The 21,050-nt window shown below is 45.7% G+C and overlaps 2 protein-coding genes across 4 annotated transcripts; one reads left to right on the top strand and one right to left on the bottom strand.

Moving 5' to 3' along the window:
* Positions 1 to 3,804: 3,804 nt before the first annotated feature.
* GLS2 (glutaminase 2) lies at positions 3,805 to 18,457 on the top strand. 3 transcript variants are annotated; one of them, XM_019742339.3, is made up of 19 exons: positions 3,807 to 4,228; positions 4,357 to 4,453; positions 9,838 to 9,937; positions 10,344 to 10,465; positions 11,051 to 11,180; positions 11,721 to 11,800; positions 11,877 to 12,040; positions 12,261 to 12,319; positions 13,981 to 14,013; positions 14,298 to 14,356; positions 14,856 to 14,922; positions 15,072 to 15,122; positions 15,336 to 15,512; positions 16,180 to 16,311; positions 16,421 to 16,513; positions 16,682 to 16,743; positions 17,237 to 17,313; positions 17,602 to 17,665; positions 17,802 to 18,457. In XM_019742339.3, the coding sequence occupies exons 1-19, from the start codon at positions 4,168 to 4,170 to the stop codon at positions 17,956 to 17,958; spliced, it is 1,785 nt and encodes a 594-aa protein (XP_019597898.1). In that variant the 5' UTR covers positions 3,807 to 4,167; the 3' UTR covers positions 17,959 to 18,457. The 3 variants fall into 3 exon arrangements, with proteins under 3 accessions (XP_019597897.1, XP_019597898.1, XP_019597899.1); XM_019742338.3 differs by lacking the exon at positions 4,357 to 4,453 and having other exon boundaries at positions 3,805 to 4,228; XM_019742340.3 differs by lacking the exons at positions 3,807 to 4,228; positions 4,357 to 4,453 and adding an exon at positions 4,718 to 5,209.
* Positions 18,421 to 20,523, bottom strand: SPRYD4 (SPRY domain containing 4). The gene is made up of 2 exons (XM_019742345.3): positions 20,373 to 20,523; positions 18,421 to 20,026 (listed from the first exon to the last, which is right to left on the bottom strand). The coding sequence occupies exons 1-2, from the start codon at positions 20,455 to 20,457 to the stop codon at positions 19,488 to 19,490; spliced, it is 624 nt and encodes a 207-aa protein (XP_019597904.3). The 5' UTR covers positions 20,458 to 20,523; the 3' UTR covers positions 18,421 to 19,487.
* Positions 20,524 to 21,050: the final 527 nt, after the last annotated feature.

The raw sequence follows: 21,050 nt of genomic DNA, 5'->3' as shown, positions 1-21,050 counted from the left end.
AATCACACACACACACACAGAGTCAAAATATAGTGATTGTTTCTTAAGATGGCAGAGACGAGCATATTTAAATGCTGAAGGATAGAGACATTAGAGAGAAAGAAGTTGAAAAATAGAGCAAAGTAAGTGGAGAGATTAACCTGAGAATGGAGGAAGGATTCCTCTTCAATAGTATCTGGAGGGATAGATATGAGTTATTAAGTGTAAGGAGATTGAGGGCTTCTTTGTGAAGCAGTAGGATGGTGAGTCTGAGTGAAGTAGAGTTTTGAAAGAAGGTTGACTATGAAGCTGCCTCTGGATGTAGTTGAATATTCTTATCACAGTGTTCAAAACTCTTCATAATGCAGACCCCACCTATATCCTCAGCTTCACTGGTCCCACACATTCTCACACCTAACCAAACTGATCTCGAGTCCCTCAAATGTTCCTTTTATACTATTTGTTTTTGCCCAGCCCTCTGTCTGGAACACCTTTCTATTAACCTCCCTGCGAACATCTCTTGTCCTTTAAGAGCTGGTTCCCATCACCCAACATTCCTTGAGGCATCCCCCCATTGTCTCAGCTGCCCTTCACCATGAGCTTAGTTAGGTGCCCCTACTTTATACTTCCTTCTGCGTATCTTTTCATCTTGTCATTTTTCATTAGGAATTTTAAACACTGGCTTTCTCATTTCTTCCAATAGTCAGAAACCATTTTTTTGGTTTTTAATTTCTGGATTCCCTAGCACTGGGCCTGGCACACTGTAGGCCAATTAATAATATTAATATTAGTTGAATGAGTGGAAGATGATTATGTCAGAGCTCCCAGTACTTACATTTTACCCAGTAAAATAGAAGATTATCTTTATAAATGGGAAAACTAAGGCAGGAAGCAGGGTGCACCAACAGTAACATTAGCAGAACAAAGATTAATGAAAAAAATAACTTACGTGAAATAGTCTTTCACTTGGACTAATTAACATCCTAGCTACAGTCTAAAGAGTTGAAACAATGAGAGTCTCTAAATCATGAGAAGTAAACATTCTCCAAACACAAATATCAAGTTTCCAATTTTGTACCCCAGAGAATTTGGCTCTTCTGATTTAAAGATTCAAACTAATTAAGAGCAATTCTCCCCCCTATACCACAAAACTCTGGCTCAATCAAGGACTGACCTAAAAACCTATTAGATACATGAAAGAGTTTTGTTTCACTTACGAAAAGCCTCATTTCTAGCTGGTCATGTCACAGTTGGCTAGTACTAGATTTAACTAGATGGGTCCTTTTCAAATCAGAAGCAAAAAAAAGGACCTGACACTGCCAAGCTTTAACCATGTGGGATGAAAAATTTGTTCTTCTTGAATATCTTATACTTTATACAATGCTGTGGGCCTCCCAAGTAACCAGTTCATGCTGCATCCTCATGCAAAGGCAGCAATATTGTAGTAAAGGAAGCATCGGTCCAAAGGTCAAAGTGCAGCTAGGGGCTAGTTCTCTATGCAAACAAGCTCCCCTTTTACAGGTAGATTTTCTTCACTGCCAACCAGTTCCTATTATCCAAGAGAACTGGGGAGAAAGAGAGTGAGGAACTCATTACTGATTATAATTAAGGCTAATTCAAAAAAACAGGAGTCAATTGCAACAAAAAGAATAAAATACCTAGGAATAAACTTAACCAAGGATGTGAAAGACCTATATGCTGAAAACTATAAGACTTTTTTGAAAGAAATGGAAAGACATTCCGTGCTCATGGATTGGAAGAATCAACATAGTTAAAATGGCCATATTACCCAAAGCAATATACAGATTCAATGCAATCCCCATCAAAATCCCAAGGGCATATTTTAAAGAAACAGAACAAAAAATCATCAGATTTGTTTGGAACCACAAAAGACCCCGAATAGCCAAAGCAATCTTAAGAAAAAAGAACTATAATGGAGGTATCACACTTCCTGACTTTGGCTTGTACTACAGGGCTACAATAATCAAAACAGCATGGTATTGGCAGAAAAACAAACACATAGACCAATGGAATAGAATTGAGAACCCAGAAATAAAACCACATAAATAAAAACAGGAGTAGGAATTAAAAGGAAGCAAATAACTGGGTAATGTTTAGAAATCCCCTAACATATGGCATCTTTCTCTTGACAGTTCAGAAAGCTATGAAACAAGGATAAGATTAGCCTGTTACATTTGGAAAAAGTAATGCTGGCTTAAGTTTATACAAGGTATTAAAACTCAGAACTTTCTTAAAGAACTCATGGGGAAAACCCATGAGTTCTGGGCTGCTTGCGGCAGTCCAGAACAAGCGGGAGTCCCTGAATTAGAGAGAGTCCTACCCATAGGAGAACAGATAGGACAGCTAGGGAATGACTACAGAAGGGACAAACAAAGAAAAACGAAAGAAAGCTCACTCCATCTAGTTTCAAACTAAATAAACAGTCCAACCCTAACCAAGGCAAAGGAGAATTGCCTTTCCACAGAACACACCAGAGTATGACTTTGATATTATTTTCCCACGGTTATCCTTGATGCTCATTTTAACCTAAAAATGAAAAGCCAGCCTCTGGACAACTCAGTACTGTATCATAATGCTTCCATATAAAATGCTTCCTTTAGAGAGATGGTCATTTCTTGGGATAATTCAATTCAACACTTAATTTTGGGAAGAGTTGCATGATGGAGAAATCCTTCTGGTCAGAAACTTGGGTCTGATTCCTGGCCCTACTACTTATTAGCTGGATTATCTTATTCAAAGAAGTCCTAATTTTTGAGTCTTAGTTTTCTCTTTAAAATAGGACTAATAACTACTTTGTAGGTCTCTGGTAAGAGGGATAGACTACATAAAGTGGGATAGACTATATGTACGAGGGATAGACTATATAAAGCACAACGTAAGCACTAGATAATAACTATTATTTACATGAGTTCCTACAAAATATAGATGCTGTATTAGGCGATGTGAAGATACAGGTTAATGTTCTCCTAGTTGCAAATAAAATTCCTGAATATGCTGAGTTTTCAAAATTCTTTGTGTGTCACTTCTTTTCTGCCCATAAGGAACACAGGGCAAGCATTTAAAATAGCTAAAATTTTGGGAGTACTTAACAGTTTATAAAATGTTTAAGGGCTCAAAGTTAAAAAACACCCAAGTCCTAAACAGCCACCAAATAATTGGTAGAGATAAAAAGGAGAACTCAGGCATCCTAGCAACAACCAGGTTGACCTTTCTACAGCCTCATGACCTCACTAACTTCCCAGGGGGGCTGTTTCTCGTCGGCAAATTTTCTGGCCATTTGACACCTCATTCACCAATACCACGTGCCAGACTAGGCGTTCGTTTGGCCAAAGGCTGCATTGCTCAGTGGGTTACTGAGGGCCGGTTTTGGCCTTCGAACGTAGAAGGTCACTAAGAGACCTCTTGAAAAGGTCTCACTCTTATGCGAGCGTAGAGAAGCACCGCTCTCCATTGTCTCCGAGAATTCCATGGTTTTAAACCCGTCGTGTCCTCGGGAAGCTCGCCCGGCGTTGCAACCACCCAGTCTCACTTTTCCCGCCCTCAGCGTCTGCCCGGCTGCAGGGCACCGCCCCTCCCCCGCCCCGCCCCGCCCCGCCCCGCAGCGCGGAGGAATCCGCAGGCATTTGAGGACGGCCCACCGCCTTGCTCTCATTGGATAGCCTCAACTTTTCTCTGCCCCCAAATTTTTCCTTCCTCAATGATTGGACTTCGGCATTGTCCATCCCAACACCAGACACCGCCCTTTTTCCACCACGCACTTGATGCCCTCCGCCCCGTTTTCCTCCCTCACCCATACACTCTTAACCGGTCCTTAGCCCAGGGGCTCTCGGGTACACCTGATAGTGGCCCGAACCTTATGCTCGGGCCACTTTTGCTCCTCCTGCTCCAACCCCGCCCACCAGGCCCCTATTCTCCACCTCTCAGGCTTCGCTCTCCAACACAGAGCTCGCCCCCACCTGGCCTCCGCGACGATTCCTCCGCCCCTCTTTCCAAAGACCGTTCAGACGCCCTGGGCGCTCTGGCGGAGCGGGCGACGTGCTGGGGGGATGCGCTCCATGAGGGCTCTGCAGAATGCGCTGAGCAGGGCCGGCGGTCATTGCCGGAGGGGAGGCTGGGGTCACCTGAGCCGGAGTCCCCTCCTTGGCGGGGGCATCCGGCACCACCTCAATGAGGCCGCGGCGCAGGGCAGGGAGACGCCGCACAGTCACCATCCGCAGCAGCAGGATCAGTAAGGCTTGCGGGACAGGGGCAGGGGACAGATTCCCACTCGCTGGTTCCCGAGTCCCATTCCCTCTGGAGCGCATCTCATCTCTCTTCTTTTCCTCGCTCACTAGCCTGCGATGCCTTTTCCTTTAGATTTGGGGATTTGGGTCCGCCGTGCTCGGGCGGTAATGTGCGGTCCGCCTGGGAGGGCGTTTGGGCAGGTCGGTCCTCCGGATGGTGGCTGTCCAAGGTGCGTACCTAACAGGGAACGCATATGGGCGCGGAGTGTTTCTTGGTGCACGTGTCTGAGTGCAGGGATTGTGCGCACCGCCTGTCCTCACCCTCCCTCTCCTCCCCAGTCCTCGAGTGTATTTTAGGGGATGCGTGGGTATGCAACAGCCTCCCTCCTCGAGTCCTACTGTATTTGGGTCTGTCAGTATGGTGTGTCTGTGTTTCGGCGTGTCCTCGGCGTGTGATGTGTGATGCGCGTATATTATTGGTGCGTAGATACGTGCGTGTGTTGAGTGCGTATGTGTTGGGTGTGTGCGTTATTAAGGCTCCCTAATCTGTCAATAGGGTGGTTTTCCAATTGGTTGTTGAATGAGGAAAATCTTGATAATGGGGGCGATCATAAGACACAGATTTCCCAAACCAGAGCCAATCAGATCCCTTATTTGTTCTGCTCAGGCTTCCTGATTTAAAGGGTTCTTTTCCCTTGGGCTCTTATTCCGCCCTAGAGGCTGCACCTCTCTCCCCCGCCACCCAGGAACACTTGGTGGCTGAGCCTATTTTCTCCGAGACAGAACTGAGCAGGAAATTTTGCCTTCCCAAAAGCCAACGTAGACACTGTCCAGGTAGCCCAGCTCTATCATAGCAGGAACAGGAAATGGACCATCTCCCCTGTCACTGACATCTGATGGCATTCAGAAAAACATGCACACCATAATTAAAGTAGCCAGACAGACACAGCACTACCTCACCACCACTGGAGCCCCTGTCCTGACAGGTAACAGATCAATAAGGTATTATTTATTTATTTATGTATAATTATTATGCTGTACTTTTCCATGAGCCTCTTCTCAATGAGACATGAAACATTTAAACTTTAAAGAATAAGCCCTCTCTCTCCTGTTCTACTCTCTCCCCCAACTTTCCCCAAATAATTCCCATGGAAGAAATGGTGGTGGGATAGAACAAAGGCTTAACCTCCCTCACACTCACATTTTGGGTGATTGGGATGGGCAAGGGGAAGTGTCCCTAGTCTCCTGCCCCCTTTCCTTATCCAGTGGAGTCAGGTGATGGTAGTGTTTTTAGGAAGCTTGATCTTCCTGTCTATGGCTGCCTGTGCTCCCAGGTACTTCATGCTCATGGCCTTGGATTGATGCTCCCTTGGGCAGAAGGAGTTGAGAGCACTGGAGGGAGATGGGCTCTGGGAGCATGAAACCATGTCAGGGAGGGGTTCCTGTATTTGGGGTTGTGGGAGAGGAGAGCAGCAAAGAGAAAATGCCCTATTATTCAGGTTATTGTTTGTTTTTAACATTTAGCTTTATTATATTTCTGATTATAAAAGAAAAATAAGATAGAGTATCAAGAAGAAAATAAAGATCCCAGTATTAGAGGTAACCAGTTAATTTTGTGATATATATCCATATATATTCTGTATATATATACAGAGGGTGCCAAAAAAAAGTATACACATTTTAAGAAAGAAAAAACTGTATTAAAATTGTAATACAATGAATGCCGCTAGCATTCATTTGATTAACGCCATCTTTTGAGCAAACGTCATACTACACATTACTACCATAATGCAATTCAACTTCGAAAAGTAATAACATAGATAACATCTCTTAAGATGTGTACTTTTTTTGGCACCCCCCAGTATACAAAATTTAACAAAAATAGGATCATAGCATTCATATTTTTTGGTATCCTATCTTGTCCATTTATCAACAGTTTTGAATACTGAATGTGTATGTATGATATTGTCATTTTAATGGCTGCTGTTTTGCCATTTTAAGATTCCATTGTGTGAGGTATCGTAACTTAATTAACCAATCTTCAATTTAGTTACTACATATTTTGTGCACTTGTTCAATTATTTCTCAGAGTAAATGACTAGGAAATTTTGTTCTTCAGAGACATATGTCACCGAAACGAGCTGTGATCAGACAATACAGTGAATGTTTACATTTTAAAAAGTTTATTATAGTAAAAGACACATTGCCATTAATCCCCCTCAAAATACTCCCCCTCGCTTCGAACACACTTATCCCATCGTTCTTGCCACTTTCTGAAGCAGTTCTAGAAGTCCTCTTCTGTGAGTGTCTTTAGTTGTGCTGTCGTGGCTGCCTCAATGTCCTGAAATGATTCAAAACTTCCTTTCATGGTCATTTTGACTTTGGGGAAGAGTCAAAAGTCGCACAGTGCCAGATCCAGTGAATAAGGTGGATGAGGATACACTGTGATGTTTTTATTTGACAGAAATTGCTGTACCAGAAGCGATGACACGGAGCCTTTCCATTGTGATCACAAAATACAGTGAATGCTGCTGCCGAGTACCATCCGACAGAAAGGCAGGGATCTTCAATACGGGAAGCGGCACATCAAACCTTAGTAACAGTGTGTGACAAGTTTCAACTTGTTCAGTGCAGTCAGTTGGGTGTGAGCTACGATTGAGAAAAGGTGTGTTTTAAAGTGTGCAATAAATCATCCTCCATCATGACAACGCTCCATGTCACACATCACTTCTGGTATACGGCAATGTCTGTCAAATGAAAACATTACGGTATGTCCTCATTCACGGATCTAGCTCTGTGCGACTTCTGGCTCTTCCCCAAAGTCAAAATGACCATGAAAGGAAAACATTTTGAATCGATTTAGGACATGGAGGCAGCCACTAAAGACACGAAAGAGGACTTCAGAACTGCTTCAGAAAGTGGCAAGAACGATGGGATAAGTGTGTTCGAAGTGTGGGGGGTGGTATTTTGAGGATGATTAATGGCAATATGTCTTACTGTTAATAATTTTTTGAATTTAAATATTCACTGTATTTTTTTTATCATGCCTCATGTTTTGTATAACCTTCTAGAGATATTTTTTGCATATATCAGTAAATACATGTTGACATTATTTTCCCTTTTTTAATATAAATGGTATCATACTATACATATTGTTCTGCACTTTGCTTTTTTCCCCTCAACATTATTTTGCAGATCAATCCATGTCTGGGTCAAACGGTATGCAAATTTTTTAAGGCTTGCAATACCTTTAGTGGTGTGGTATTATTTCCTGTCTTCCTTCAGCTTCTGGGCAGAAAGATCTGCCCTCAAAGTGTTCCTAACTATTTTTCTTCTTGAGTTATTCGTCAGATATCTTTTTCCTCCCTTCCTCTGTCACCACATGGATCCTCACTTCCCTATAGGCACGAAGCCCATTGTGACAATTGGATTTTCTCAGAAACAGGAAAACTGCCCCCTCTCCTGGTATTCCTCCTTAGACCAAAGCACATACACACACACACACACACACACACACACACCCCTAACCTGTGCCAAGCTTCTTAAGAGGCATTTTATTTTTTAATGCATTGTTTCAACAGATAATATATTCATATTTATGTTTTAGGTTGGTGCAAAAGTAATTGCAGTTTTTGCAATTATTTTTAATCTTTTAAACTGCAATTACTTTTGTACCAACCTAGTATATTCAATAGATAATATATGCATATTCGTATGGTTCAAAATTCAAAATATGCAAAAAGATATATAGTGGGAAATAATGCCTCCCAGTCCTTTTGCTCAGCACCTCTTTCATCTCCCTAGGAGATAAATCAGTCTTCCAGAAATATTTTGTGTCTGGAAAAGCAAATATATATAACATAAATAGTACCATATTATAAACAGTGTTCTATAGCTTGCCTCTTTTAGTTAATATTACATTTTTAAAGATCATTCAATATCAATGCTCAATTCTTATTTTTACATTGCATAATAATTCTATTATATGAATATATTAATACTATCATTTACCTAACCAGTTCCCTGTTGATGCACGTTTAGGTAGTTTCCAGTCTTACTAACAATGCAGTGAATATGTTACTTTATAGGTATGTGAGTACACCTATAGGATAAATACCTGGAAGGCAAATTGTTGGGTCAGAGGGTTTTGAAGGGTCTTAATTTCAAATAGCTCTCATATTTGGAATGATCTGATAAAACAATTCCTCTAAATCTGATAACATATTATCAGGAGAACGCTTGAAGACCAAGAAGTCTTAATTAACTGGAATTTTAGGTGCTGTAAGCCAGCACAAGGGAGAATTTGGGAAGCAGCGAACTTCCTAGAAATGTAACTTTGTAATTCTTTATTGAAGATCCACTGTGTGCCAGGGACTTTGCTCAATGCTAGGAAGACAAAGATACATAAAACACAAAGAGGTAACAGTGGGCAAGGGAGATCCTCTGTCCATAAGATGGTGTGTTGTTTCATACCAGCAGCACAAGCAAAATCTGGAGGTTTGAGGAAGCCTTTACAGAGTTAGTTAGAAATGTTTGATCTGGACCTTGAAGGATGAGCAGGACTGTGCCAGGTGAAGGAGGAAAAGGTTATTCCGTGCAGAAGTTGCAGCATAAGCACCACCAGGAAGCCCGACAGTGCCTGGCCCATTCTGGGAGCCACCTATTACCTGGCATAACTGTGGTGTAGGCACATGGTGGAGAATACGAAAGGAATGCTGGCAGGTTCTAAAGAGCCTTGAATGCCACACTAAGAAATAAGAACTTATTTTGTAAGTACTTAGGGAATTATCAAAGGTTTTTGAGTAGAGAAATGATATTTGAGTTTTAGAAAGATAACTGGCTCATTGTGGAAGATGGCTTGGAAATCAAGAGTGTGGTACAGTTAGGTAACAGACAGTAAGGAGCTGATGATAAGGAAGCATGATTTACTGAGATTTACTTTGTGAAAGACACTTTTTCATGGAATATTATTTTAATGAAGCCTCACATCACCCATGTGAAGCAGACATTACTCCCCGTATTTTACAGATGAGAAAGCAGGTTCAGCAGTATTAAATAACATTATTATCCATATTAAGATCACACAGCTATTAATGGGCAAACTGTGTGTTTTTTCTATACCATGCTGGCATAGAGGAGAAAAGAGGGTGGATTTGAGAGACATTATGGAGACAGATTCATCCAATGTTGGTTATCAACTGATCATAGATGTAAGCTGTGGGAATTATCTAAATGGTTCCATGTTTCCAACTTGGCACCTCGATGAGTGGTAAAACTATTAACCCAGATGGGAAACACAAAAGGAGGAACTGAGGAGGTGAGATGACCTCAGGTTTGGACATGTTGAGTTTGTGGTATCTTTGGGACATCTAGAATTGGAAGTGTCTAGAAGGCAGCTAGAAATAAAGGTCAGGAACAAAAGAAAGCTAGAGAGTACATTTTAAGCCTTCTCAGGACAGATGTGAAAGTTGGAATTTTAGGGATAGATCAGACAGCTCAGGGAGGAGGCCGAGAACGAGGACACCTACCTACTTATAAGCCCATGTTCCAGGAGGAACAGCAAGGAACAGTTCTCAGGTTCCTGTCCTCCTCCCCTATCTCTGCCCTGAAACAGTGATTCGTCAGAGAGTGGCATGCTGTCCCGCTTGGGTGATCTGCTCTTCTACACTATTGCTGAGGGACAGGAACGAATCCCTCTCCACAAGTTCACTACTGTAAGTTCCTCTCTACCTGCTCAGAACGCTAATACCTTAGCATCTCTGGAAAGTGGGGAAAAGGAGGGTAGGACAAGTGCATGGCAGCTAAGGGACTGCTTCATGCAGATGAAAAATAGTAGATGCCAAGGCTGGTGGGAAAATTAAACATTCTGACTCAACCCATTTTCTTGATTTGAGACTTTGACCAAGTGGTTCAGAAACCAGCTGCCTTGATGAAAAAGGGTAGGGAACCCCGTGTTATCCTCAAAGCTGCTCTATCCCCTCCTTTCTTAGTCTGCAAATCCGTTTGTCCCACCTATTGCAATAGTTGGGGTTGAGCTCATTGTTAACCATTGGGAAAGATTATTAGGATTGGACTACTGTCCTTGCAGCTGACCTTACCAGCATCTTCTTTCCCCTGAAGGCACTGAAGGCCACTGGACTGCAGACATCAGATCCCCGGCTCCGGGACTGCATGAGCCAGATGCGCCGCATGGTGCGAGAGTCCAGCAGTGGTGGCCTCTTGGACCGAGATCTCTTCCGAAAGTGAGGGCCCCAGGAACAAGGGCACCGATCTCAAAACTGTTCTTGGACATAAACTATAACAGCAGGGAGGGATGTTGGGGGTTGGATAGTTCAACCCCTCTTTTAATGTTATTACTACACAAGAAACACATGAATATGCATATACTTAGTATAAAACTTCAAACAATATAGAAATACATGTTCTGCTTTCCCTCTCTCCACAATCCCAGTCCTTTTTCCCAGAAATAAACATAGTTAACAGATTACTGGGCATCTTTTAGATAATGTCCTGTGCATTTACATACGTAGGAATAAAGGTAAATATATGAGTTAGGATTTTTAATATATAAGTGATCTACTATACATATTATTCGGGTGTTTCTTTTTCTTGGGATATCATTCCACATTATTACAATCCCTTATTTTAGAGGCAAAGAAACTTAAGACCCAGAAAGATAAAGTGACGTGCCAAAGGTTTGGCAGGACCGCTGTTGGTCCCAAACCCGATGACCGCTGACACCTTCTTTATCCCCCAATTCCATGGCTCTAGAGTGAGTCCCAGCTGCATCTCTCCAGCTCCCTAACCCAATCATGTCTGGGATCCAGGTGTGTGAGCAGCAACATTGTGCTCCTGACCCAGGCATTCCGAAAGAAGTTTGTCATTCCTGATTTTGAGGAGTTCACGGACCATGTGGATCGCATCTTTGAAGATGCCAAAGAGCTCTCCGGAGGCAAAGTGAGGGCCAGGGGGCTAAGGGAGGGGCAAGGGTTCTGGGCCAGACACACCTTGCTTCTTGGAGATTTCCCGGGGCTGGGAATCCAATGGACGAGAGATGAGAAGCAGAACCTCTAAAAATGGGGACAAGGGCTTTATGTATTTCTATACATGTGATTTCTAGTGCAGGTGAGGGAATCCAAGGTTTTTATGGGGACATTTGGCATAAGGATTCAATAGAACTTTGAAAAAGACCCATAGAGTAATTGAGCCTAAGAACCAAAAAGGGAAGCTGACCCCCAAATTTTCTTTTTACCTTCTATGGGCTTTATTGCTATCTCTATAGGAATGGAGACGCAGAAAGATAAGGCCTTCTAGGATTTAAGGCCTGGGTGTCTCTGGGAACAACAGGCAAGAGGGAACCGTGTTGCCCTGCAGAAAAAAAAAAAAAATTTAGCTTTTATCTAAAAGATTCTCCTGACCTGGAAGCTCAGCTCTGTTCCCCTTCTCCACATCCATATCTCCATTCTGTCTCTGTTTTCTCTACCCACTCATGACCAGGTGGCAGCCTACATCCCTCAGCTGGCCAAGTCAGATCCAGACCTGTGGGGCGTCTCCCTGTGCACTGTGGATGGTCAGCGGTGAGCAAGAGGAAGGGGAGGCAGGGCACGGGTGCAGAACATAGGACAACCTCTCATGGCACCTGTCTGCCTCCAGGCACTCTGTGGGCCACACCAAGATCCCCTTCTGCCTGCAGTCCTGTGTGAAGCCCCTCACCTATGCCATCTCTATAAGCACCCTGGGCACTGACTATGTGCACAAGTTCGTGGGCAAGGAGCCCAGCGGTCTGCGCTACAACAAGCTCTCCCTCAATGAGGAAGGTGAGCACTAAGGACTCAAACCAGACTCGTAGGTGCCCCCTTCTTGTCCCCACACCCCCCCCCAGCCATTTTTATTTGTTTATTCTTTGCCCTTCCTGATGAGCGCTGTCATTCCATCCTCCCAGCAAAGAACTCTTTCTGGACTAGCTTGCAGAGTGGGCAGGCTGTCAGTGAGGTTTTGCTCCGTGGCTGATCAGACTGGGGGGTTGTGTTTCCCCAGGAATCCCCCACAACCCCATGGTCAACGCTGGTGCCATTGTGGTGAGCAGCCTGATCAAGGTCAGTGTCACCCGAGCCCTCTCTAAACCTCCTGTTCCTATAGCCCTCATATCTTCCTAGTTCTCCAGGGAGACTGGAGGGGCCTTCATTCCTTTGAGGGTTCCCCAGGAGGCAGTGAGGACACATATTATACTGAGGATATCAGTAAAAGGAACTGTGCCCTTGCCCCCACCCATGAGTCTGGAGCCCAGAGCTTCCTCGTCCATAGAGAAGTGAGCAGGTCCTGACCCCTTCCTAGGACCAAGGGCCAAATGCCAGACACAAGGGGAGGACAGCACTATTAGGCGCTGATTGGCCACTGCTGGGTAAGAGACACGGAAGGAAGGGTGAATGGCCAGGCCAGGGCAGCTATTCACGTCACCTGGAACTGTGAGTTGGCCTTGAGCAAGGGTGTCAGGCTGACTTGTCAGCTGTAGGTCTCCCAGGGCTTGAGCAAGAACCTAAGAGTAATGTGGGCAGCAGTACTCTGGAGCCAATCACAGCCCCTCCTGGGGAAGGTGGTGTTAGGAGCCCTCCCCCCAGGGACTTAGGTGTCAGAGTTCCTGTAGTGTTGACACTATAGTTGACAAGTACAAGAAGTAATGGGAGCCGGGCCGGTGGCTCAGGTGGTTGGAGCTCCGTGCTCCTAATGCCGAAGGCTGCCGGTTCGATTCCTGTATGGGCCAGTGCCAGATGGCTTGGTTGGAGCACGGGCTCTCAACCACAAAGTTGCCAGTTCGACTCCCGCAAGGGATGGTGGGCTGCACCCCCTGGATGGTGGGCTGCACCCCCTGCAACTAACAACGGCAACTGGACCTGGAGCTGAGGTGCGCCCTCCACAACTAAGACTGAAAGGACAACTTGACTTGGAAAAAGTCCTGGAAGTACACACCGTTCCCCAATAAAGTCCTGTTCCCCTCCCCCAAATAAAAAAAAGTAATGGGGGTGCAGGGTGACCAGGTTCAGGCCCTCCTCTTGCTCTGGGATAGCTCTGTCTACAACCTGCCTCGTCCCATTCCCATCTACACAGGCACACAGGCCCTGTTGGACTTGACTCTTAGCTTTATTTCAGTTATCAATATAATTGAGTATTATAATATATGCAACGCACATCTTCATCCCATTCCTGTCACACACTCCAGTCTTGGAGACAACCATGGGAGTCAGGGAAAGGATAGATTAAGGCTCCAACCTGGAGTATAAGGAATGGAGATGGGGATCAGGAATAGGGGTGGGAGTTGGGGACAGGATTAGAATCAGGAAAATGAAAGTGGGAGTCGGGGATGAGGGTTGGGATTGAGAATGGAAATGGGACTGAAACTCAGGCATGAGTGAGGCTCATAGATGGGGGTGCGGTTATGTGTATTCATTACTTGATAAAATCGAAATGGTTTGGTTTTTAAGGTCACTTGATATGCAGGGATACAAAAAGTCTCAGTTGTAAAAAAAGAAAGAAAGGAAAAAGTAAAATGTAACACATTCCTAGTAGGAACCAGTCTAACACTTAACTACTAGGTTCTTCTGACCCTCCCCTGTCATCCTCGACCCTCCCCTGTCATCCTCGACCCTCCCCTGTCATCCTCGACCCTCCCCTGTCATCCTCGACCCTCCCCTGTCATCCTCGACCCTCCCCTGTCATCCTCCCAGGCTTGGAATACTGGTCTCTCTCTTTTTCTTTGTAGATGGACTGTAACAAAGCAGAGAAGTTTGATTTTGTAAGTTTCCTTGCTACTCAGCCCCTGGCTGCTTTTCTCCATGGCATGTTAGTTATCTTGCGCTGCCACCCCAGTGCCTGGCTCTATCCCCTTTGATATTGCACCAGCCCATACTAGAAGCCTTATTTCCAGAGGTGTGGGAATCTGCTGGCCTCAGAGAGGAAAGCCTCTTGAAGTCCCTGCTGGGAGAAAGACTGAGGAGTTCATTAGAGTTGAACAGCCTCATGTGTTTATCAGGGTTCCTCATTCACATGGTGTCTTCCATGCCCCCTTTTCTCTTCTAGGTGTTGCAGTATCTGAACAAAATGGCTGGGAATGAATACATGGGTTTCAGCAACGCCACGTAAGGCCCTGGACACAGGACTGGCCGAATGTATTGTGGTGTGTGTGTGTGTGTGTGTGTGTGTGTGTGTGTGTGTATGATGGAGGAGGGGGATGGTAGAATTTTAGGAGGAAGAAATCCCAGGGGAACTTTGGCCTCCCAGCTTCCTCTGAGCCCCTTCATTGACATTTACTTTGTAAAAGAATTTACTTCATTTCTGCTTAGTACTTAATGATCAAGGCGGTGTGAGGGTTTCTTGCCAAGCCTCTCAAAGCCAAAAACCATTTTCCTAGACTAGATGACTAGACGATTTGGGGTATTTTGTTTCGTGCTTTATAATAAAGCTCTTCCTAATGCTTGCTCAGGTTCAGAAGTTTCCTCCAGTATTACTGAAAATTTACAAAGGGGCTGATTTAGTTTAACATGTGTGATCTAGTTCTGTCTCTCAGGGAAGGTATTTTTTTCCCCTTCTCACACCCACCCCTCAAACGTCAAGTACTAAATTGAGTGTTTGCTTCAGATTCCAGTCAGAGAAGGAAACAGGGGATCGGAATTATGCCATCGGCTATTATCTAAAGGAAAAGAAGGTAACTGGGAGGGGCTGCAGAAAGTCCCTGGGGATTCTGCGGCTGGGAGAAGGGCAGTCGGGGTTGGGATGTTGGCTGAGCCCCTGGTAGTGTGAAGGGGGACTGCTGATGGCCTGAAGAGAAATGCTCTCCCCTGTTGTTCTTTGCAGTGCTTTCCTAAGGGGGTGGACATGATGGCTGCCCTTGATCTTTACTTCCAGGTAAGCAAACACTGCTGTTGAGCTGGGGCCAAGGGAACAAGGACAGACTGCACTCCTTGCTCTGACTCAGAGGGTTTCTCCTTTCCCGTGGTTCTGGTGTCCTTCAGAAACACCGGGGGAACTTGTTGAAAGATCTGGATGCCAACATTGCTCCACGCCCAAGAGCAGTGTTCAGGTCCACCTCTCCCTCTCATCTCTGCCGTGTCTCCATAGCTGTGCTCCGTGGAGGTGACCTGTGAATCAGGCAGTGTCGTAGCCGCCACCCTGGCCAATGGTGGGATCTGCCCCATCACAGGCGAGAGCGTGCTGAGCGCTGAAGCAGTACGCAACACCCTCAGCCTTATGCATTCCTGCGGCATGTACGACTTCTCAGGCCAGTTTGCCTTCCATGTGAGTTCCGCAGCGCCATTCACTTCCCACAAGCCCAGAACAAAGCAGAGAGGCCAGTCTCTGAAGGTGGAGAGGTGGAAGCTTGTTCCTGCCTCTCATTCACTAACTTCCAGGCTACTAGGCTGAGAATCCTTAGGGGAGTTTGTCAAACACATCAGGTCCCTCAAACACAAGCACACAATGTTGCAGCTTCCGAACCGCTCGCTTTTCTGCCGCCCTTCCCATGGTTGGCACCCTCTTCTCTAGGTTTTAGTTTAGATATCACTTCCAAAGAGAGGCTTTTCTGACCACCCTATCTCAAGTGGGCCCCTTCCCACTTCATTCTCTGTCACAGCACCCTACCTCTTTTCCTCTGTTATCATAATCCATGCTTATTTTTATCTGTTTACCTGCATACTGTCTATCTCCTACCACCAGAATGTAAGTGAAATAAGAGGCTTTGTCCTAGTATCAGGCATATAGAGGAAATACTCAGTAAATATTTCCTTACTGGAGCCATGAGTTTCAGGAGGGTCGGGGAGGACAGGGTAAGAAAAGCAGCTAGCTAACAAGCCAGAAGGTTGGGATGGCTGTGGTCTTGCCCATGCGGTCACTTGAGGGAGCCTAACTTGTTAACCCAGACGTGGGCCACCTCTAGCTCATCCTCAGTTTCAACTCTGTCCCCAAGGTGGGCCTGCCAGCCAAGTCAGCTGTGTCAGGAGCCATCTTACTGGTGGTACCTAATGTCATGGGAATGATGTGTCTGTCACCTCCACTGGACAAGCTCGGGAACAGCTATAGGGGCATCAACTTCTGCCAGGTGAGTTACTTTGCATATAATACTAAATATTTTTTAATGAGTAAATAAAGCAATTTTTAGCTCCTACTAAGTGCAAGGAGTAAGTAATTTCTTTGGCTTACAATTCTAGAAGCTGGTGTCTCTCTTCAATTTCCACAACTATGACAACCTGAGACACTGTGCTCGGAAGTTAGACCCACGGCGTGAAGGGGGAGAGGTTAGGGTAAGGAAAACCCCAAGTGGCTTGTAAGAATATTTAGAATAGCACATTCCGTAACACTTCAGCAATACCCTTGGCTAAGCATCCATGGAGGAGGGTCATGGGGCAGAGTTGGGCATGGGTGGGTTCAAAGTCACAGTTAATCTCAGGTGGGTATGATTTGTTTTCCAGAACAAGACTGTGGTGAACCTGTTATTTGCTGCTTATAGTGGAGATGTCTCAGCTCTTCGAAGGTACTTCTGCTGTGTCCAAATAAACACAATAAAATATTCCTGGTCAGAAATCTCATGAGACAACATAACAAAATAGTTAAGTGCTTCAGCTTTAGTCAGATAAAGTGGGTGCATACTGCATTTCAATGAGATTTAATTTTTTTTAAAGTACAGTGCCTGCCATGTGATAAGATTTTAATTAATGGTAGCCACTGTTACGATTAACCTGGGTGTTAAGAGCAGTCGTAGGAGGTAGGTAAGGACCCAACCTCAAATGGATTACCAACATCAGCAAGTATGTACTGAACACCTACCACAGGTAAGCAGTGATGTTTCTGGAATCATCACATTGATGTAGGAGTAACAGTCTCATCTGGGTAGAGAGCACAGATTGTGCGAGGTCTACAGATCTTGGCACAAGCTCTGGAACCATCCAGTCTGACCCCACTTCAGAAAGGACAGGAGTGATTCTAGGCTGATCTGGGTTACTCTAGCTGCTTTCCACTGCCCTCAGGTTTGCCTTGTCAGCCATGGACATGGAACAGAAAGACTATGACTCCCGCACTGCCCTGCACGTTGCTGCAGCTGAAGGTATCTGAAGGTTAAATAAGAGGGGAAGCAGATTGTAAGAGCCTCCCTTTTCTACCAAGAGTACCGCCCACTGGGTATGCCCTCAAGGTTACAGGGACGGCCACTAGTTTGTCCAGATGGCCTTCAGTTTGCAGGCTGACTAGTATTGGGTGTTACAGGGAGCAACATGGGAAGAGGCTTTATTCCCTCCATTGTTCAGAACTCCAGCTGCCAAGGGTCTCTACCAATGTTAATACCAAAAGGTTCAGGATCTGTAACTTCTCATTTTCTTTCTGCCCATATTCCTAGGACACACCGAAGTTGTTAAATTCCTGCTTGAGGCTTGCAAAGTGAATCCTTTTGTCAAGGACAGGTGAGGATTAAGCTAAAAGCGAGGTTAGGAGCTGGGCAGCAGCTTTTCCATGACTGCCCTTCAGCCACCAGTTATGGATAGAACCCGGGCACTCTCTGTATCTTCTTTGCCTGATCATGCTCTTTGTTCCTCTCAGGTGGGGCAACATTCCCCTGGATGATGCTGTGCAATTCAATCATCTGGAGGTAGTGAAACTGCTTCAAGATTACCAGGTCTCCTATACACCACTTGACACTCAGGCTGAAGCAGCAGATGAGGCTCTGTCCAAAGAGAACTTAGAGAGCATGGTGTGAGCATGGAGCACGCACGGTCCCTGCTCAAGACAAAGCAAGAGCTGGTCGCACATTTAACCCATAACCACCAAACATGCTACAGAGAGCTGCACTGCTTCAGTGGGGACCAAGACTTAGGCCATTGCTTTCTGTGAGAGTCAAAATACCCCAATCCCTGGGCAAAGAGTATAGAGAAGTGCCTCAGTGGACACCTGCAGTAGAGCTATCCATGGAGATCGTGGGCTTCTTCAAGGTATAGCCTAATTGCCTGGCCCACTCAAAACCTTCCCAGGTCTTCACCCAGGTCCCCTCTTCCTCTCCCTGAACCATCATGAGAGAGAGATACTTTGATAAAGGGGCTCTAGACACCATGCACATTATACAGCCACAGAGGAAGGAGGGCGAGATATGCACCTGGCTTTAGTTGTCTGGAGAGGTCTGCCCCCCTTGGCCAGGAAACAGAAATTTTATAGACAGAGAAAGTATTTTGTGCTCAAATAAACTTTAATTACACAAATGATTATTTTTGCTAAACCCAGTCCTTCTCTTTATCCCCTGGGAGCATTCAGTTGTATCACCGTCGTAAAGGTAGAATAAGATGGAACCACAGGGTCAGACAGCCCAAACAATACATATTTCACATACATACTCACCCCACCAGGTTTTCCTCAGCCTCTAACACTGCTTTAGGTTAAGTATATTCTGCTACCAAGGTGGTGGTGGGGGTGAGGGCTTGGGTCTGAGCAGGCCCAAAAATGTATTGTGCGAGAGCTTAGGTCTCCTTCCTCCCTCTGGAAGTTCCAAATGTAGCAGAAATGAAGATGGAACTTCTCAAGAATAAAGTGTCTAGCACTAATCCCCTGATATCCTCCAAGTGTCTCTTCCTTTTTGGTCATGGTTATAACTGGCCCAATGATTATAATGGGTTGACCAGGTGTCAGAGGTGTGCAGATTACGGTGGACGGACTCAGAGTGAGGGTAGCTGCAGCTCTGTGGGGCTGAGTCCTGGCTAAGGAGGGCTCTGGTCTCACTCTGACACAGTAAAGCACTTCCTAAGGGAGCCAGCGCCCAGATTCTATGTGCTGTAGAGAAAGGGCCAAGTCATTGACTGCACCACTTCTCCAGCCAGAGGTAGATTTACTCTGGAGAGATTCGATAGAGCCCAAAGACACACAGAAGTTACAGTGATCAAAGGGAGGGATCGGTATCACAGTGATGAATAAATTCAAACAAAGCTGGGAGGTAAGACTCCGGGACTGAATAGTCTGAGAAAGGCCTGGGCATAGGGAGGCAAAGGGACTAAAGTAAACAAGTCAGGGAAAGTACATTCATGGTAGCCTAGAAAAATTGGCAGTAGTTTGGGGGAAGGGAGAGGGAGGCTGTATGTCTAGCTTTCAGAGGGTAGGGGAGAGGATGATGACTAAGATATTGCACAGAGGACCCGACACTGAATTGTGGGAGCTAGAGATTGAGGCAAAGTTAAAAGATTTCAGACATTTTGAGCAGGAGGCTGGCCAAGAGTGTGATTAGGGACTCCAGTGATGGACATACTAGAGGCCCTCAGGCACCTCAAGCCCTGAGTGGGTCAGCAGTTCTCCATCCCAAAGGGCAAAGGCAGGCACCACCGGACCCCGGAAATCTGTCTGTAGCGTGTGGACCACAGCGATCCGGCTCACATCCACCAGGCTCAACTTCTGCGCCTCATACTCCAGCAGCAGCCCCACCTTCTCTGGATGCCCGATGCCCTCAATAGGGGCTTTTTCGTTGGCCAACATGGTGTGCCACTTGCGCTGGGCATAGGCGAACACCCAGGAACGATCGTCAACACCGATGCAGCTATCCCGCGAGATGTCCACATCTGCTACTCCTATCCGGAATTGCTGGGAGCGCTTCACTGTCACCTCCCAGTAGTGTCTGCCACTGGTGACCACTGTGTTTGCCAGCACCACCGCCCACTCCCGGAAGCGCTCCACATTCGGGGCCAATACGGTGGGCTCCAATCCCACCATGCCGTATTTGACACCTGTGTCACCTTTGAAGAGTGCCAGGCTGCTGTGCGCGGTTTTTTCTTCCAGTTTGAAACTGACGCCTGCAGGCAGAGCAAAGAGACTAGATGATGACAGGGGCTAGAACCCTTGAACTAGTGACAGATACACGTTCCGATCTGAAGCACGCAGCCCAAGAGATCACGAAGAAACAGGGAAGAGGAAGAGTATCAAGCGGGCAAGGGAGTGGGGGCGCTTTAGTATGGGCAGCCCAAGGAGCCGAAAAGCTGGGCATGGAGAAGCCCTGGATTTTAAAGAAACCAGATACTGTCCCAGGTTTGGCATCCCAAGACCAAAGCAGACGGGGAAGGGGAGATGACCGGAGTGGGCTCCGGGAATCACAGACGGAAACCATTCTGGAGGTAAAAGAGTAGAAGGAGATAATCCTACCTCTGCGGGCTTCCGCGGCAGCAACCCCCAATCGTTTGGCCCCGCAGCGGCACAGACAAAGCGAACGTGCAAAAGGCAGCGCCATCTTGCGCCGCGGAAGAACAGGGCACGTCCCCGGCCTGACCCTCCACCATCCGCCAGTCGGCTCTACTCGCACGTGGGGCGCGAGGGGCGGTCGCGCAGTGTGATGACGTCAGGGAGCCGGCGCCCGGCAGGGAGCCGCCATTTTAGTGAGCTCTGTGCTAGTTGTACGCGCGGCTGGTACAGTTTATACCGTTTTTCTGCGGAGCGGAATGCTGCTCACATTTTAACTATATAGGACCTTTAGAGAGATGGTGTAGCAAGATGCTTGGAAGTGATTTTAGAATTAAAAAGTAATCGGATTCGACCCCGGCTCCGCTGTGTGGCTTTGGACAAATCACTTAACTTCTCTGAGCTTTAGTGTTTTCATTTGTAAAACAGAAAAATACATAGCCATCAGACCATGGTAAAAATTAAATGAGAGAATAGCCTAGAATACAGCTTGACAAATAGCAATCAATGGGTAAGTGGTAGTGTTTTAATAAATATTAAATACATAAATACTGTAAATGTTGGTTTTGTATTTTCAGTGCTGAGAATGGAGGCTTTAACTCAATATTCGGTTTATCCAGCTTAACCAAAAGTACCGGTTTTGGT

Source organism: Rhinolophus sinicus, chromosome 1, assembly GCF_057876585.1.
Source record: "Rhinolophus sinicus isolate RSI-liver-muscle chromosome 1, RSI-T2T, whole genome shotgun sequence".
NCBI lineage: Eukaryota > Metazoa > Chordata > Mammalia > Chiroptera > Rhinolophidae > Rhinolophus > Rhinolophus sinicus.
This window is presented reverse-complemented; position numbering and strand designations above follow the sequence as displayed.

What these genes read in the sequence shown, in the direction of transcription:
- GLS2 (XM_019742338.3), top strand. Translation starts at nt 4,047, where the DNA reads ATGCGCTCCATGAGGGCTCTGCAGAATGCGCTGAGCAGGGCCGGCGGT. An exon ending in ATGGGTTTCAGCAACGCCAC is followed by an intron (nt 14,357 to 14,855) that starts GTAAGGCCCTGG and finishes TGTTTGCTTCAG; the next exon opens with ATTCCAGTCAGAGAAGGAAA. An exon ending in GGGGCATCAACTTCTGCCAG is followed by an intron (nt 16,312 to 16,420) that starts GTGAGTTACTTT and finishes TTACAATTCTAG; the next exon opens with AAGCTGGTGTCTCTCTTCAA.
- SPRYD4 (XM_019742345.3), bottom strand. Translation starts at nt 20,457, where the DNA reads ATGGCGCTGCCTTTTGCACGTTCGCTTTGTCTGTGCCGCTGCGGGGCC. An exon ending in TGCCGCGGAAGCCCGCAGAG is followed by an intron (nt 20,027 to 20,372) that starts GTAGGATTATCT and finishes CTCTGCCTGCAG; the next exon opens with GCGTCAGTTTCAAACTGGAA.